Genomic DNA, 18,403 nt, shown 5'->3' on the forward strand with positions numbered 1-18,403 from the left:
GTACATCCGGCTTTGTCTGTTTGTACGTATGTCCCGACCCCATTCCACATTGGACAAGCTTCGCGGGACGCTTAATGAAATGAACTCACAAATAGCACCGCTCACTACACACTGGGTATGGTTTTCTTTTAAGTAAGCCCGGCTTTGACATACTAATGCTCTCCGAGAATGGAGTAAGAGCAAAATGGCTGCAGTGTGAATATGGTACTAGGTTACCATAGTGCCACGTATTGTCATGCAGCCCATTGAGAACTTGATAGGTGTTTAAGTGTAAGCATGCAAGCGAGAACACACACACACGCGCGTGAGCGTGCACGCACCTACGCACACACACACACACACACACGCACACACACACAAAGAGTGACAATAGAGGGTATGCGCAATTGCGCATGCATAAAGTGAATGGCAAATCGAGTGGCAAAGTGAGTTTAACGTTGTTTAACATCGTTTAATGGAATCAGAAAGGACTTTTTGTGGATGTATGGGCTGTCATGGCCAGAAAGTCTTTTTTGTGCCACTCAGTAGGCGTTCCTGCATAACTTCCGGGTATGACGATGATGTCACGCGCATACCATCTACACCAGTGGTTCTCAACCTTTTCAGGCCTTTTTCTTGTTGCACATTAAGTTAATCATCTGGGGACCCCCCCCCCCAAAAAAAAATAATTTGGCGACCCTCCTGGTGGTCCCGACCCACAGGTTGAGAACCACTGCTCTACACACCCCCCATTTGTTTTCTATGATCCCTCTTTGAGCCCTGCCTTTGAGCCCCCCTGCAGTTCACCCACCCTGACATGAGAGTGCAGGTGGAGGCCTGCTGAAGGGCTCCTCTCCCCACCCCTGTCCAAGTCTCTATAACTCATGTCTCATGTATATTATTAAGCCATTAGATGCTATCAGCCCTCTGGATGATTCAATTCCCTCCGAGGTGGTGCTTTTGAACGCAGGGAGAAAAGGAAAGCATACATATTCATTGGGGGGCTGGGATGACAATGCACCCCCCACCTAAAAAAAGCCACTACTGCAAACCACTACCCCACACCCCACCACCTCCTCGGCTCTCCCTCCACCACCCGCCACTCGTTCCACCCTTCAGTGACTCAACACACAACAGCCTCTTGTCTTCCTCACATTGTGAGGGCTTGGACCGCTTGGAGAGCCCCCACCCACCCTCCTCTTCATTCATCAGTGCAGATTCAATCACTGATAACGTAGGAAGAGCAGGAAGATAGGGCTACTGTTGAAGGCTCTGTTCCCCCAATGCCCCCCCCCCCCCCCCCCTTCTCTGTTCGCCACCCCCAAATAGTCCCACAGCTTCCCTCCCTCAAACAGAGTGCACTGTTTCACCTGCAAAACCATATGACCTTGCAAGTATTTCCGCTGACACAGAAGAACATTATCTCTTTTGCCGTAACGTCCAAAAATGTCTCGTTTCTTCCATGCAGGTGGCACTTTCACGACAACATCGGGATTGTACGCGGGAAACAACTCCCTGACGAACTCGACTGGATTTAACAGCACACAACAGGTATAGCTGTGCCCCCCGCACCCCCATGCTGGTTTCACTGCTTTCTCATCCTGGGCTTGCTCCGCAAGCCTATCAGCAGCTCATATTAGATTAAAATGTAAAACTTCTTTCCCAAGCTGGAAATCTTTACGGAACACACATTCTCTATATGTTGCATTTCACCCGTGACATATTCCAACATGAATCACTCAGTGTGTCAGAAGTGCTGTAGACGGGGATTATCTTGCCTCTCCCCCAGCACATATGTATTATGCCACAGAGGAAAGAAGAAAACACACACACACACACACACACACACACACACACACACACACACACACACACACACACACACACACACACACACACACACACACACACACACACCCAGACCAAGACCGATCGTTGTCCAGATGGAGGACAGAAGAGACATGTGTTTGCATTTATATTTTGGAATCTGCACTGTAAAGTAGCAACACTGGTGTAGGGCATATCTCACATTACTCTGCCCTGCCTCCTTCTTCTCTTGCTTTTCACACCACTACCTTCTCTCTCACTCTCTCTCTCTCTCTCTCTCTCTCTCTCTCTCTCTCTCTCTATCCTTACCTTTGCACTCTAAATCTACATGTCTGTTTATTGCATTTCTGCTTCCTTCTCTCTTCACACTCTGACTATACTGTCCAAGTTACCCACATGTTTGCCCTTATTGTACACCAGGCAGGCACGTGCACACTTAGACATCAAAGGGTGCTTGAGCCCCTGCCCTTTTATCCGTCTGTAAAAAAGTGCCCTCTCCAGACCATGAATGCAGTTTTGAACTACGGTCAAAGAAATGGATTATGCTTAGTTCAGTGTGGTATCAAGCACCGAAAATAGCCGACCTCCAATCTCACAACGCTGAGCTTGGAGGTCTGCTATTTTCGATATTTTCACATTTCGAAAAGCCCCTTTTTCGAAATGTCAGCCCCTGCCTCTCTAACGTTCTCTGCACGACCCTGTTGTCAGGGGCGTCACACCAAATTCTGGGCCCTGGGTACAAGGATTCACTGCGGGCCCCCCATGAATGTTAACTATTGAAAAATAGCAGATATACAAGCTCACAGCGCGGCACCGAGTGCCGCGCTGCGAGCTTGCATATCTGCTATTTTTTAAACATCGTGAAAATGTGTGCAAGAAACCTATAAAGGACCCCCAAGATGATATGTATTTGGCCACAGACCCCGATCTCAAAATATTTAGTTCCAGGGACCCCCAGAAGCAAAACTTTAGTTGGAAATGTTCGCTTAAAAAATACATATATCCAAAGATTTTCACACATTTTCACAACTTTTCAAAAATAGGAGATCTACAAGCTCGCAGCGCGGCACTCGGTGCCGCGCTGTGAGCTTGTATATCTGCTATTTTTCAATAGATAAAGTTATTAGGGCCCCTCCACCTTGGGCCCCAGTAACTCAGTCCCACTTTCCTACCCCTTGTGACGCCCCTGCCTGTTGTACACCCCTCTCTGACAACCAAATATTTATTTTACCTCTTTCCTCTCACCCCCAATCCCGCCTTACCTCCCCGTTGTCCTTCCTCTCTCTCTCTCTGTCCCTACCCTTCTCTCTCCCTTACAGGACTACCCCGGCTACCCTGCCTTCGGCCAGGGCCAGTATGCTCAGTATTACAACAGCTCGCCCTACACCTCGCCCTACATGACCAGTAACAACACCAGCCCCAGCACGCCCTCCACCACGGCCACGTACACGCTGCAGGAGCCCCCCTCCGGCATCACCAGTCAGGCCCTCACAGTCACAGAGACCCCCCCTGCAGGTTAGGAGGAACACGTTCATTCATGGACACAGTCAGTGCATGCACGCGCGAGACAGAACGTTCCACACGAACACGCATGCGTTATATCAGTGGTGTAAAGTAACTAAGTACATTTAATTAACTTTTGAGGTATTTGTACTTTACTTAAAGGGAAAGGCCACCCATTTTCAATATTGAACTATGTCATTAATATACCTTAGAGGAGTTGTGTGGAAATAGAAAAAAAGTTCCCCCTCTTCTGTGTTGCCTAGAACTGGAGGATTGATTTTAGGGTTTGTATTGTAAAGTACAACTTGATGACATCACACATTGTACTTTACAATACAAACCCCCAAATCAATCCTCCAGTTCTAGGCAACACACAAGAGGGGGAACCTTTTTTTAATTTCCACACAACTACTCTAAGGTAGCCTATATTAATGACATAGTTCAATATTGAAAATGGGTGGTCTCCCCTTTAAGTACTTAACTTAAGTAGAATTTTGAGGTACTTGAGTATTTCCAATTTCCAATACTTCTACCTCTACTCCACTACATCTCGGATCCAAATATTGTACTTTTACTCCACTACATTTATTTGAAAACTTAAGTTAATAGTTACTTTGCAGATATGCACTTTAGCCCTATGTTATACCTAGGAGTAGGGCTTTGATTTGAATCTACAAGCTCTATGAGCTTGTATATGTGCTAATTTCAAACATTTTGTACTTTTACTTTTGGTACTTGGATCCAATAACCAACTTGGATCCAATAACCAACTCATAACTGAATAATCGAGAAGCAAGGTTTTGACATTTATGTCTATGTATCAACGAATCAAAAGAAATTCAAATAGATTGTTTATAATCAGCTGGATTAGTCTGATTAACCACTTAACTCATTGCATGCCAGGCCTGATAGTCCCGAGATTATTTCAATGTCTTTCCCCGCCAGGCCCGATAATCCAGAGAAAAAAAAAAGAAAAAAAAAATCAAACATTTTTTTTTTCAAAAAAGTTTTTGGACCCCAAAAAATGTAGTAGGCATGATAGCAATCGCGAAATTGCATGTTTAACCCCCATAGCAACCCCATCTTTCAAACATGGCAGCCATCTTTGTTTACATTTTAGGAAAACATAATGGCTGCTATCTCATGAATGCCTGAACGGATTTCCATTCGGATTTTTTTGTTTGAAAGCTGTGAGCAATGTGGACACACGTGGTGCATTATCTAGGCATGGGTGTGCATGATCCGTGCACTATGAATTACATGGAAGTCTATGGAGACAGGGGCAGGGGAGAGTACGAAGGTATTGTTAAATGGCGGGGAATGTGTTAAAGGGATATTTCACTTTCAAACATGTGTGGGGTCATTTTAACATCTCTACCCTGGCTTTTGTGAGCGCCCCAGACAGTTTTTAATTGTCTTGATTCAGTATTTACTTAGATATGTGATATAAATGCTATCAGACACGCCCCCTTCCTATACAAACCATTTTAACTTCAAACTCCATTTTAACCATGATAGATTAATTCGGCCTTCTAATGCATGAGGGAGCCGTGTTTTTTCATTCATTAATTCTTTTGTATTTTGGGGGGAAACATAAATAAATAAAAATACAGCAAAATAAATGAAAGAATTAGTTGAAAAAACACAGCCCCCTCAGGTGTTTTTGATTAATCTATCATGGTTAAAATAGATTTTGAAGTGGGTTTGTATAGGAAGGGGGCGTGTCTGATAAAATTAATATCACATGTCTAATACTGAATCAAGCAACTTGTCTGGGGCACTCACAAAAGCCTGAGAAGACGTTAAAATGACCCCAAACATGTTTGAAAGTGAAATATCCCTGTACTGCACTTTGTTGTACAATGATGGCATACAAAAATAGTGAAAATATATTGTTCATTAATCGTATATCAAGTAGGGGTGTGAAAGAATATTCTTTATTCGAATATTCGTTCGAATGTTAACAATAAAAGAATATTCGAAAGTAAAATCTTGAGCTTCGAATTAATTTATATTTAATTAAAAAAAATCTACCGCACTTCTCGCGAGATTCTGGGCGCATGGAACGTTAAAAGGTCCCTGGTCTCGCAAGGCAGAAGTCTCCATTAGCTGCTGCAAAAGTGGGCTGATCTACAAGTCCACAATGCGTCGCTGATCCAATACGCTGTGGGCTTGTACATTAAGGGTGCCTATTTAGCAACACCGTCATACGGCGAAGAATAAACCTCCAGCTGCTTAACTTTCCATTCACACTGTCACTGCATGGCCGTCGTCCGCTCCGCGCAGGGGAGGGGAGCTCTCTCCATTCCGACGGTGGAGAGATGCACTCGCCTTGCAGTGCTTTTAAACTTGATTCAGAATGATTAACGAGTCTATCTGAAACGGGCGACGCATTTGGTAGTGACGGGAAGCCGGACAACGAGACTTCTCCACCGAAAAACACAAAGCATGGATTTCTTCTCTCACGAGTTATTCTCCCCGCACGCAGCCACGGTAAAACTCCCTCCGTCACACTCTTGTAGAAGTTGTAGACTACCTAATTTGGTTCAAACCAAAACATACTCCATTGGTGTGATTATTGCTCGTTTCATGTCGTGGCTGTTCCAACTCCTGCAGCCGTTACTACTTGACTCCATCACAGGCTGCTGCTGTGAGTGTGACGCTTCGCAACGACAATGCTATGCTGGCAGCTGCGTGCACACAGACATCAAACGGGGCTTGAGCCCCTGCCCTTTTAAGAGAGAATTGTCCGCCAAAATGCCCTTTTAGAAATGTCAGCCCCTGCCTCTCTTAACATTCTTTGCACGGCACGTCCCTGACCAACGCGGACCTGGCTGCACGACCGCGACTGTCTCTACAGTTTACAGTTTAGGCATTTTAGCAGATGCTTTTAATCCAAAGCGATTTACAATAAGCAGATAACACATCACAATAATAAACACGTTAATATGTCAGTACACCAACAGCAATATAACAATGCAAATAAAATAAATAATTAAAGAAAAAGGTTTCTTAAAAAAAAAAGAAAAAAAAAAAGATTAGAATAAACAGCTTCGAATTGCGAATGCTTCGAATTATTCGATATTTTCGAATATTCGAATTTATTCGAATCAACGGTGGATTTTCGGCCGAATATTCGAATGCTATTTTTGGCACATTTTCACAGCCCTAATATCAAGTCAAAAGTTTCAAATGCATACTCACAGTTCTCAGGAGCGCAGGTGGCTTTGTTTGGTGCAAATGTGGTCTCAGGGAAATCATTTGAGCCATCAGATGTAGTATACACTAAAAGTGTGGGAAGCACAGAAGGACAACTTGCCCCATAATTGTATGTGACGTTAATGCATCATCTGGCAGTGGTGTGACGATGATATCATTTATAACTTAATGGCTGCATTTGAACTTGTCATCAATCAGCAGTCAAATATATCTGGTTCTAAATAAACAATCTTAAGATGCAGTCATTCAATTTAGACTCAGATGAAATCTACGTTATCGCTCCATGATGCACACAGGGATTTTCCCCCGCTGTGTGTTTTTTAAATCAGCCTGTGACCGAACGCCATAGCTTTCAGAAACAGCTCTGCCAGCAGTATGCCATTCATTTGATTATGACTCATAGTCGTTCACTATCACCAAATAACATCCCAGATGATTGCCTGTCTGTAAAAACACTAACCTAGACTAGAACAGCATGTAAACGTTATTGTCCGTGTGTGGAAATGTGCCTTTGGCTTCAGTGTAGCACATCCAATACCAAAAGTAAATACCAGTGAACTCAACAGACTCAATTGCACACAAGGCGAAAACTCCTTTGCTAAAAGCAAACAAAAATAATAGCCTATCTTTGATAGTCTTTTTTCTTTTTCTTTCCTTCCTTCCAGTAGAGTACAGTACCATCCACAGTCCATCAACCCCCATTAAAGATTCAGAGTCGGATCGATTGCGCCGAGCCTCGGATGGAAAGTCACGTGGCCGGGGCAGGAGAAACAACAACCCATCACCCCCGCCCGACTCCGACCTTGAGGTAGGGTGAGCTAGCGCTACCTTGGCGACAGACGGCCTCGCCCTGTCTGAGGCACGCACACACACACACACACACACACACACACACACACACACACACACACACACACACACACACACACACACCAGCGCTAATCCACTTTACTCTATGGCTGCCACAGTGGGTGCTAACTCCTGATGCACATGCATTTTTAAAGATTTGAACACTATGAATGAGTGCAGTCTGGATTACGTGACGCTGGAAACAAAATCAAATGAGTAAAAGCCCTCATATCAATAATTTATATAACAGTTTGTGATATGGCGAAACAACATGATCAGACTGATTTGGTGAACAATGTCCACTGAGCCCTACCACGCACGCACGCACGCACGCACGCACGCACGCACGCACGCACGCACGCACGCACGCACGCACGCACGCACACACACACACACACACACACACACACACACACACACACACACACACACATCCCACTCACACAGACAACACAGGTGCTATAAAACATGCTGGCAATGTGTGTGAATGTTTAACTAGTGGGCCATATGTCAAAATAAACTCCTTAATTATTCCGGGGGGCTCTTCATTAAAACGATACGAATTCCAAAGAGGTTAATAGCAGCCATTATGGCGCTGACATCACTGCATGTTAACATATCTAGTTAATTAGTTTGTCACTATTGATTGCTCTAATGTAAAGGGCATGGGATGGACGGGGTGCGGTGAGGGGTGGGGGGGCGGGACGCGTCGGGAGAGGAACTGTTGCGGTGACCAACCCAAGCAAATGGATCCTGGTCCCTGTGGCACACGAATACACGCTCCTGGCCTTATTGACCAGGAGGATCGCCTTGCAAGCGTACAGAGTGGGCCATTGATTTTGCCTCTTTTTCTCTCTAATTTTTCTTTGTTTCTTTCTTTCTCCCTCTCGCTCCCCCCCCCCCCCCTCCCTTTCCCCATCGTATCGCCCGCTTCCATCTCTCTCTCTCCAGCGAGTTTTCATCTGGGACCTGGATGAGACAATCATCGTGTTCCATTCTTTGCTCACGGGGTCTTACGCCAACAGATACGGACGGGTGAGTGTGACATCAGACTGTGGCAGTAGCAGTGCACGTTATCATCAAAACACTTGAATATTAAACCAAAAACCAAAACAGAGAGGGAGCGAGGGGAAATGGGCCAGAGAATTATAGGAGAGCAGGGGCGTCACAGGGGGGGGGGGGGGGGGGGGGGGCAGTGGGACTGAGTTACTAGGGCCCAAGATGGAGGGAGGGGCCTAATTATATTATACTTTAGCTATTGAAAAATAGCAGATATACAAATTTTGCTTCTGGGGGGGGGGGTCCCTGGAACTAAATATTTTGACATATCATTTTGGCGGTCCTTCACATGAAAAAGCACCACTGACATAGAAACATTAAAAAAAAAAGTCCAGAAAACCTAAAAGAAAGACTTGCACCAATGTCCACGATTTTTTTTAAATGGCAGATCTACAGTACAAGCTCGCACTGCGGCACTCAGTGCCACGCTGTGAGCTTGTATATCTGCTATTTTTGCCAGACCCATGAAATGGGTAGGCCTACATAAGCAAATGTCGGTCTGTCCCTTTTCTATATAAAGGGTATATATGATGATGACATGATGATGACATGCCTACAAAAGGCATGATGTCATAAATGATGATGACAGACAGGGGGTTGGCACAACCAGGTCTGGCACAACCAGGTTGACCTGGTCTAGTTCAATAGTTAAAGCACAAAATAATGCGTTCCCATTCTAAATGGGTTAAACCCCCTCCCCCTGTGAAGAACATTCATGGGGGCCCCGCAGTGAATCCTTGTACCCAGGGCCCAGAATTTGGTGCGACACCCCTGTAGGAGAGGGTAGGTTTGGAGAGGGCAGGTTTTCGCTGTGCCTTGAGACCATTGTGAGGAGATGGAGCGGAACTCAATGTACAGATAATTGTTTCTTTTTTTAATAGGCCCAACGAGGCCCGGCAAACTATTTGCCTGCTCGTTGCAGCTGTTGGTGCTGCTATGCAGAGCTGCTCGGGGCTCGGCTGCAGGGGCTCACACAACAGTTGCACTCGGGATGTCTATTGACACATCTTAAGTGTTCCTTTCTCCTTTAGAAATGCCCACATTGTTAGTTTAATTAAGTGCTGCTCAATCCGGCCCATTCAGGCTTGGATTTCCCAGGAGAACGCAGCGGGTAGACTGAGACCACCGAACGTAATTTGCCAAAACTCAAAACTAGTGAGGCATTCTCCACTTAACGTCTTGTTATCTTGATAAAGATTCAATTAAATGACTTTTTGTATCTTTTTTCCATTGTTACAGATGGTAATGCTATAGAAAACAGTTTGTGTTTGATATGCATTTTGTGGATAACTTAGACCATATCCGCTAAATGCGAGTTTGTACTTTGAAGGTTGTTGAGGTATCTGGGAAGTCATTTGCTGTGCGCCCCATGTCAGTGTACATGGCTCATTTCATGAAGAAGAGTTTACTTTTCCAGGCTTTGCTATTTGTTATTTCGTATAAATTACACTCTCTAAATTTAAACTTTCAAAACAAACAATTTGGGAAATAAGGCTGTCTCCTCTTCTCATGGTTGCTGTGCGGTCATGGGATCTATACCAGTGGTTCTCAACCTTTTCAGGCCGTGACCCCCAAAATAATCATGTTTTAACTGGGGACCCCCCCCCCACCCCGATGAGCACTATAAGAGTTACATTTTGTATAACACGCAGATCTACTCACAATGCCTCGCAATGCGAGGCGTTGTGAGCATGTAGATCTGCTATTTTCACAATGTCTGCCTCTAATATTTGACAATGTTTAATCTGTCATTTTAGAGGTATTAAAAAGTCCTCAACTTGTGACTTTAGAAATGTGCAGATACCCTCTATACACTTAAAAACAACGTTCCACATTAAGTTAATCATCTGGGGACCCCCCAAAATAATTTGGGGACCCCCCTGGGGATCCCAACCCACAGGTTGAGAACCACTGATCTATACAACGCTTAGCTTTTCCCATTAAGAAATGGACTTGCATCGGCTTGAAGTCAATGAGAATTGAGGCGGCATATAATATGAAACATTAAATGTGTCAAATATAATAATGAAATGTAATCTCCAATCTATTTTGTTTTTTTATTTTGACACGATCAGATCTGTGTTATTATTTTGTCTTGAGGAACTGAACTCCCCTCTTTCTCTGTTCTGGAGCATGGGCCTTTTTTCAGGTTTTTTGATGTTGGAAAATGACATATTGCGTCTCATGTGTCAGAGAGCTTAGCGTCTGTGGCCCGTGCTCCGTGCCTTTGTTCTGGTATGAGGGGGTGTTTGATGGGGGCAGTGTTTTGTTTTTGGGGTGAAAGAGGGCTGCCCCGCGACCCTCCACTGTTTATTTACTTTATCCTTAGCCCTGCATGCTGGGTAAAGAGAGAGCGGCTTAGGGAGCTGCGGCTCAGAGATGAGGGCCTCTCCAGCCACACACACACACACACACACATACACACGCACACACAGGGGCGTCACAAGGGGTAGGAAAGTGGGACTGAGTTACTGGGGCCCAAGGTGGAGGGGCCCTAGTAACTTTAGCTATTGAAAAATAGCAGATATACAAGCTCACAGCGCGGCACCGAGTGCCGCGCTGCGAGCTTGTAGATCTGCTATTTTTGAAAAGTCGTGAAAATGTGTGCAAATCTTTGAATATATGTATTATTTAAGTGAACATTTGTAACTCAAATTTTGCTTCTGGGGGGTCCCTGGAACTAAATATTTTGAGATGAGGGGTCCTTCACATGAAAAAGTTTGAGCATCACTGACGTGAAAACATAGGTTTCTTGGCACACATTTTCACGATTTTTCAAAAATAGCAGATCTACAAGCTCGCAGCGCGACACACGGTGCCGCGCTGTGAGCTTGTATATCTGCTATTTTTCAATAGTTAACATTCATGGGGGGCCCACAGTGAATCCTTGTACCCAGGGCCCAGAATTTGGTGTGACGCCCCTGCGCACACACACCACACACACACACACACACACACACACACACACACACACACACACACGCACACACACACAGGGGACTCTCTGACGTGCCCCTCCGAAACAGGAAACACTCCTGACTCCATAAGGGCTCGCTCTGTCAGGGCTCATATAGGACGTGACAGCCGCTAAAGGCTCTCTCTCACTCTCTCCCTTTTCCTCAACATTCCCTGGTTTTCTTTCCCTCCATCTGTCTCGACCCCCCACCCCCACCCCACCCCACCCCCATCGGTATTTTCTGTCTTGTTTTCTTTTTCTGTCGCGATCAAACCCATATACCTACGCTAGCCCTCCAAAGTTACACTATTATTATTATGAGGATTAGTTTCATTGTTATTATTAGTATTAGTAATAGTAATACTAGCAGTGGTGTATAGTAACTAAGTAAATGTACTTAAGTACTGTAAGCGTTGTGAGCTATTTTCAAACATTTTGTAGTTTTACTTTTGGTACTTTAAGTAAATTTTTATGCCAATACTTTCATACTTTTACTCAAGTACATTTTGAATTCTGGACTTTTACTTGTAACAGAGTATTTCTACACTGCAGTGTTGATACTTTTACTGAAGTAAAACATTTCAGTACTTTTACCACCACTGAGTAATATTAATATTAATATTAATATTAATAGTATTAGTATTAGAACTGGCCAACTTACAAGAGGGAAAAGTAAACATTCTCGCTGACCACAGTGCTGCTCCTTAGCTTATTGAAAACAACAATCTATAAACTATAGCTCAGACAACCCCCTCCTCCACACACACTCAATCCCTGACGTCTGTCCTACAGTATATGTCACCCGTACCCCAGCAGGGGGAAACAACATGTTACAAAACACTGTGTTTATCCCTTCCTTGTTTGCTCGGAACTTGCTATAAATAGGTTTATATCACGCACGCACGCACGCACACACACACACACACACACACACACACACACACACACACACACACACACACATGCTTTCTCTCTCATTCTCTCTCTCTCCCTCACACACGCACACACACGCGCTCCCACATTGCTGTGCTTATCAGTTCTCCTAATTGGCATCAAGGCAGCTCTCCCCCATAAAGCTGATGGCCAGGGCCAGCTGTGCTACTATTGGGCTGGCTAGAGCTGGAGCTCGAAGGGGGGTGGGGGGGTGCGGGGGTGTGACTTGGCGCCCCTGTGGATGGCACTGACATCCAGAGACAGGTGGTGCTGGAGTGGAGCAGTGACAGCAGCCAGCCCTTTGGCCTTCTGGCCTGCTTGTATTCTTAACTCCCTCACTGACTGATTGTTTAGATTTAATTGGAAAGGATTCACTCGCTCCACAGAGCGAGTGCACTTTACGCTGCCCCCCACCACCTCCTACCCACCAAACCACACCGTAACCGTTAGCTAAATGACTAAATGAACCTCGCCAGAGGTTTGGACGAGGGACTTGTGTTGGTGGCCCCGTTGATGAACGAGGGGGAGGGGAATGGGTGGGGTAATTATTTCTGATGAATTCTGAGTGAAAGATTGATTTGAACTGGGAGGTTATGGGAAGGAGAGAGGGAAAAAAGGGGTATAGTGCGTGTGTGTTTGTGTGCGTGTGTGCGTGCGTGCGCGCACACGCCTGTGTGTGTGTGTGTCTGTGTGAGAAAGACAGCTGCCAAGAGTGGAGATGGAGTTCTACTTGTGTGGTTTGTCCTCTGTCATTTTAGTGAAGACATAAGCATTGTGGAGTGTGACAGCTAATCAGTAAATAGCTCAGGTGTGTCTTTGGCTGGTTTAACCCTTTAATCCCGGTGGTCCTGCTGCGCGCTTTGCCTTTAATGCGCCTTCACAATCCTCTCCCATAGCCCAAGATATCCTCTCTCCCATCCTCCATCCTGCCTGCTGAACACAAATCTTCTGATTTGAAACATAAAAGTGGAGGAAAATCGTTTTTTGTGTGGAAGGTTTTGAAATTGTACTTGTTTTAACTTTTTTTCTAGTTTTATAGAACAGAATCAGTGTAAATTTGTTGTTATTTACTGCATGACATAATGTCTATTTCTTCACAAATGAAGAAGTGCTAGTGTAGCGTATCTGTCTGGGGATGTGCATACTCACTGACTTTTTTTCTTCTTTTTCTTTTTAAAGAGAAAAAGTACACATTGTCACAGGTTCATTAACTATTTAAAGTGTAGTTCACTCTTCTCCACATATTATCTTACAGACCAGCCCGGCCATATCAGCATTACAGTACATATCACATTACAGTCAGACAGAGAAAAAAATCTGGATTAAAAAGAAGAAGAAGAAGAAAAAAACTATGCCTGAATGCAGGACATCATCAATATTCATTTAGGCTGTGAATAAATTGCGTTTGGAAATTTCAGGGGTGTTGAAATTACTTACCAAATCATATTAGGGGAATGCCTCAAAGTGGCTGCTGATGATCTTGGGAAACTTTAAAGGGTTAGTGATGAGTGGATGGGGGTGAATTAGTTTCTCTCAACCTCACCTAGGGAGCAGTTGGATGATGCATCAACACAAGTATGCGGAGAACAGGCTATTTACGATTACGCCGTGACCCTGCACTCTTCTAAATTGATCAACCCGCTTTGGAAGAGTCACGCTTTTACTGCATTCATTAAAGTCTGGGGGCATTTCTGATGACTATTCTGGCCCCGTTTGGTCGTCATAAACAACTTAACTTTCAAGTCTCCCTAATGTCTTCTTTTATGGCAGCAGCGCGCCGAGGAATTTAAGAGAATTCCCAAAGTGTAACAGTGTTGTTAATTGAGTGACATCACTGTGACTATGGGCACGTACGCCTGATTTATACTTAAGCTGTGCATCAATGTCTTGCACTAGAAATGTCAGATCTACAAGCTCACAGCATGTCGCGCTGCAACACATTGTGAGCTTTTAGAGCTGATATTTTTGGTGGAAGACACTGGCGGGCCCCACCATGAATTTCACATTTTTCATTTTTTTTGGTCTTCCCAGTGTCTCTTCCAGCCCCAAAAAACCCAATTCATTAACTCTAAGCCTTGCCTTTCATTTAAGTGATTTTTCTGAATGCAGCGTGTCGGGCCCCCTAGAGAAGGGGGCGATACTTTTTGGGAGGCTATATCTATTGAGACTATATATATGAGGTGGAACCATGAGGTAAAGTCGTACTAAAATTGGCTTGAATGGATTGACTCTACATTGTTCTCATCGGGGTACCATGCTAATCTTCTCTGTATCGTTCCAATTTTAGCCCAAAGACAGCGCCCCGTTGCCAACAAAGGGCATTTTGGTATTGCATCTGAAACGGCTTGGAATTAAAGGGTTAGGATAGGACAGACAGAACTTGAAATTTAAATATCCGAGTGGTTGTTTAGGCTAAAACCTGTATAAAGCCGGATTATGGACCAATATTTATATAAAATATATATTTTGAAAAGCATGGTGGGGCCCCTTTAAGTAAAAATCAGGCCATCGGCATACTGTACTGTACTGTTTATTATCTCTGAAAAACAGTGTTTGGTGAATATAAAAACAACAACACAGCATATTTTATTTGTATGTATTTGTTTAGAAATGTCAGTTTGAGCATTATGTAAGAAGGACATTCTGTTCATTCCCGTGATAACCATAGTTTCCTCTGTGTTTTCAGGATCCGCCCACGTCGGTGTCATTAGGACTGAGGATGGAGGAGATGATCTTCAACTTGGCGGACACACATTTATTCTTCAATGACCTAGAGGTGCGTGCGTGACTATTTTCATATGCGTGTGTGTGTGCGTGCGTGTGTGTGTGTGTGTGTTTGTGTGTGTGTGTGTGTGTGTGAGTGTTTGTGTGTGTTTGGGTGGTTGCGCGCACCTTTTCTTCATGTTTTCCTGAGCTCACCAAAGCGCCATTTATTTTCTTTACTTGTGGACTAGTAGAGTGGTTCTCAACCTTTTCAGGCCGCGACCCCCCAAAATAAACATATCTAACCCTGACGAGCACTAAGAGTTGATGTATGTAGTTTGTCTATTTTCATTATTTCTGTCTCTTATTATTTAACATTTTGGCCAATGTTTAATTTGTAATTTTAGAGGTATTAAAAACTCCTAAAAAAGTAAATTGTCACTTGAGAAATGCGCAGATACCCTCTAAACACTTAAACTCTACAGTATGTTGTTTTGTTTACTGTTGAGTGAGAAAACAATGTTGCACCTTAAGTTAATCATAATTTGGGGACCCCCCTGGGGGTCCCGACCCAGATGTTGAGAACCACTGGACTAGTACAGTTCCCAACAACCTGCGATGATTTTCCTGGTCAGAGAGGTTTTCTTTTCCTGTAATATTTAAGGCCCCCCGGTCCCGGGCCAGTAGATTAAGTCAAAACAGCACTGTATACATTACATAAGGATGACCCCCACACCCCCACCCCCACCCCCATTAAAGTTTTAGCTCTAAGCGGCAACAACCGTTTCATAGCGGGGAGCCCATTTCTCAGTTACCAGTCCCATAGTGGTGAAGTATTACCTCGGAGCCCAAGGGATACTATGAATTTTACATGTGCTGTCAGGGTCGCCAGCCCAGCCCCCCCCCCCCCCCCCCCCCACTCGCTCCCATAGCGGCTAGCGTGCAATTTGTCAGGCTCTAGTGTTTCTGCGCCCGTCCCGTCTGTCTGTGTGTCGTGCTGTGTGCTCTTATAGTGTCGTTGTCTGTCCGACTTCGCCGCAGCAGACTCTTCAGTCACGGCATGAAATCACCCACCACCGAGCCTCTCTGAAGCCCTGATTCATGTACAGTTAGTGTAAAATCTGCCCCCGGGGACTGACTGGGGAATAGAGAGATCGGAGGGGTTAAAGTGGAGGTACTGTAGAGAGGGGTGGGGGGGGCAAGGTAGTTGGAGGCCTCTGTGTCTGGATGAGTGTCTGCCCCACATGGGGGGTTGGGGGCTGGGGGCCAAACCAGTAGGGGTCCTGAGGCGTCTAGAGGCTGTGCCTTATACAGTATATATATCAGGGGTCTTCAATGTTTTCAGGCCAGGGACCCCTTAGCTGAGAGAAATTACGCAGGGACCCCCACTACATATTGTATATACCGGTAATTGTGTTGCAGATTAAAATTCTTCATAGATTTCCTCGACAGCTCAGACTTGTTTGAGTACAAACAGTAGCTTACTTGTTGAGTAATGTACATTTTCAGACATTTAACCACTTGAACCGTCAAATACTTTAGTCTGCTCTTCTTTTCCCTCTACAAACCTCTTTGCCAAAAATAGCAGATCTACAAGCTTACAACGCCTCGCAGCGCGAGGCGTTGTAAGCTTGTAGATCTGGTGTTTTTGGCTAATGTTCAACTCAGAATAGACTAGGGTTCAAGTGGTTAATGTAAAAAACATGGTCGTATCACACAAAGATTTGGCGGCCCCCCTGTAGTAACTCTGAGGACCCCCTAGGGGTCCCGGACCCCCTGTTGAAGACCCCTGATATATCTATGTACTGTACTGTACAGACGTGCAGCGGATGTCACATGCGTGTGCCCGTGAACTCATACACACATTACGTTGCTGGATGCTTACACATTGAAACAATAAGCAAACCATTAACACTCCCGGCTTTCACTCCATTTAACTTCTCTCTCTTTCTGTCACTCACTGTCACTGTCACTCTCTCTCTCTCTCTCTTTCGGTCTACCTCTCAATTCCCCCCCTCCCTCTTCCGCTCAATCTCCCTCTCACACTCTCTCTCTTTCTCCTCTACCCCTGCCCCTCTGTCCTGACTCCCCATCTCTCCCTCCTCCCTCCTCCTCTCTCTCTCTTTCTCTCTCTCTCTCTCTCTCTCTCTATCTCTCCGTCTCTGGGTGAATGTGATCCCACTGACCCAATGCTTTCCCTCTGTGTCCTGCGTTAGAGTGACCTCGCAGGAGAGGAAATGTTTTGTTTGATACTTAAGTGTGAAGAGAGCCGCGGCCGGTCTGCCAAGTCTCATTAGTCACCACCATGTTGCTGCTGCTTCACTTGAGGCAGAGCCGCCAAGGAGGAGGAGAAACTGAGAAAGAAAAAAAATTACGAGAGGGAGAGAGAGAGAGAGAGAGTGGAAGGGAGAAAGAGAAAGAAAATGTTTGTGCTGCCGCAGACAGACGAGTGACTGAGGGATTCCAAGCGCAGTCATCGTGATCAAAGTTAATTGGCTGCAATTGGCTGGTTAAATATTTCCTTATGCTATAGGGCCATGTTGAATCCAGTGTGGCTGCACTTTATTTAATAGACGTGCCCCAATCATTTGAAAAAATGGCAGTTTGTGACAACGCTTAAATGTGGTTTTGCCTCAACATCTGTCCCGTGTTTTGATTTCTTTTCATGTGTGATGAAACCGTTCGCAGATGAATTGGCAGCTCGGGCTGCTTATAAAATTATTTGAACGTGTGATGCATATTTTTCTTCTTCTGCTCTATCTCAGTAACGGAATCATTACATTTCGTTTTGACACTTAAAAGCCTGGGCAATTCTTTTTTTCTCTCTCCTCCAGCCTGAACTAGAATAGCTCGCCGACTAAAATAGCATATCTGCGGTCTGCAGTAAGAATGCTTTCATAATGTCCAACGTAAAGATCCTTCTGCAAATGTCACCGCGATTGTCATGAAATCGCTGTGTGCATAGGATGAGGGGGACAGGCTCTACGCCGCCATATTGATCCCACCTATTTAGCTGTGCTCAGTGGTAACAAGAAATCTTGTGAAATCTTGTGAAATCTTGTGAAATACAATGTTGTCAACCAATCATCAAGGACGATGATACACGAAAGAAGTGGTGGATAAAGTACTACATTTTTTTTACTTGAGTAAAAGTATCAATACTGCAATGTAAAAATACTCCGTTAGGGTGCCCTCACACCAAAGTACCTATGAAAGTGGAATCCGCGTTCCGCCAATGCATTTCAATGAGAGTGAAGCGGTTTCATGCCAGCAGAGGATTTCTGCAAAAAACGCTCCCTTATCATTGAAATGCATTGGCGGAACGCGGATTCCAATCTCATAGGTATTTTGGTGTGAGGGCACCCTTACAAGGAA

The 18,403-nt window shown here is 44.7% G+C and overlaps 1 protein-coding gene across 6 annotated transcripts in view; it reads left to right on the plus strand.

Moving 5' to 3' along the window:
* The window catches only part of eya1 (EYA transcriptional coactivator and phosphatase 1), a gene marked incomplete at its 5' end in the record, with an annotated part of 56,784 nt that overhangs the window by 13,320 nt on the left and 25,061 nt on the right, over positions 1-18,403 (plus strand). For 4 of the 6 annotated variants that reach the window (XM_080751549.1, XM_080751550.1, XM_080751551.1 and 1 more), the window contains 5 exons: positions 1,448-1,530; positions 3,126-3,321; positions 7,194-7,336; positions 8,329-8,412; positions 15,012-15,101. In XM_080751549.1, the coding sequence (XP_080607675.1) occupies positions 1,448-1,530; positions 3,126-3,321; positions 7,194-7,336; positions 8,329-8,412; positions 15,012-15,101 (596 nt within the window). The remainder of the gene's footprint in view (positions 1-1,447; positions 1,531-3,125; positions 3,322-7,193; positions 7,337-8,328; positions 8,413-15,011; positions 15,102-18,403) is intronic. The other 2 variants (XM_080751553.1, XM_080751554.1) reach the window with 1 other exon arrangement.

The sequence above is a fragment of the Nannobrachium achirus genome, assembly GCF_963921795.1.
Source record: "Nannobrachium achirus genome assembly, chromosome: 21".
In the NCBI taxonomy this organism is placed as follows: Eukaryota; Metazoa; Chordata; class Actinopteri; order Myctophiformes; family Myctophidae; genus Nannobrachium; species Nannobrachium achirus.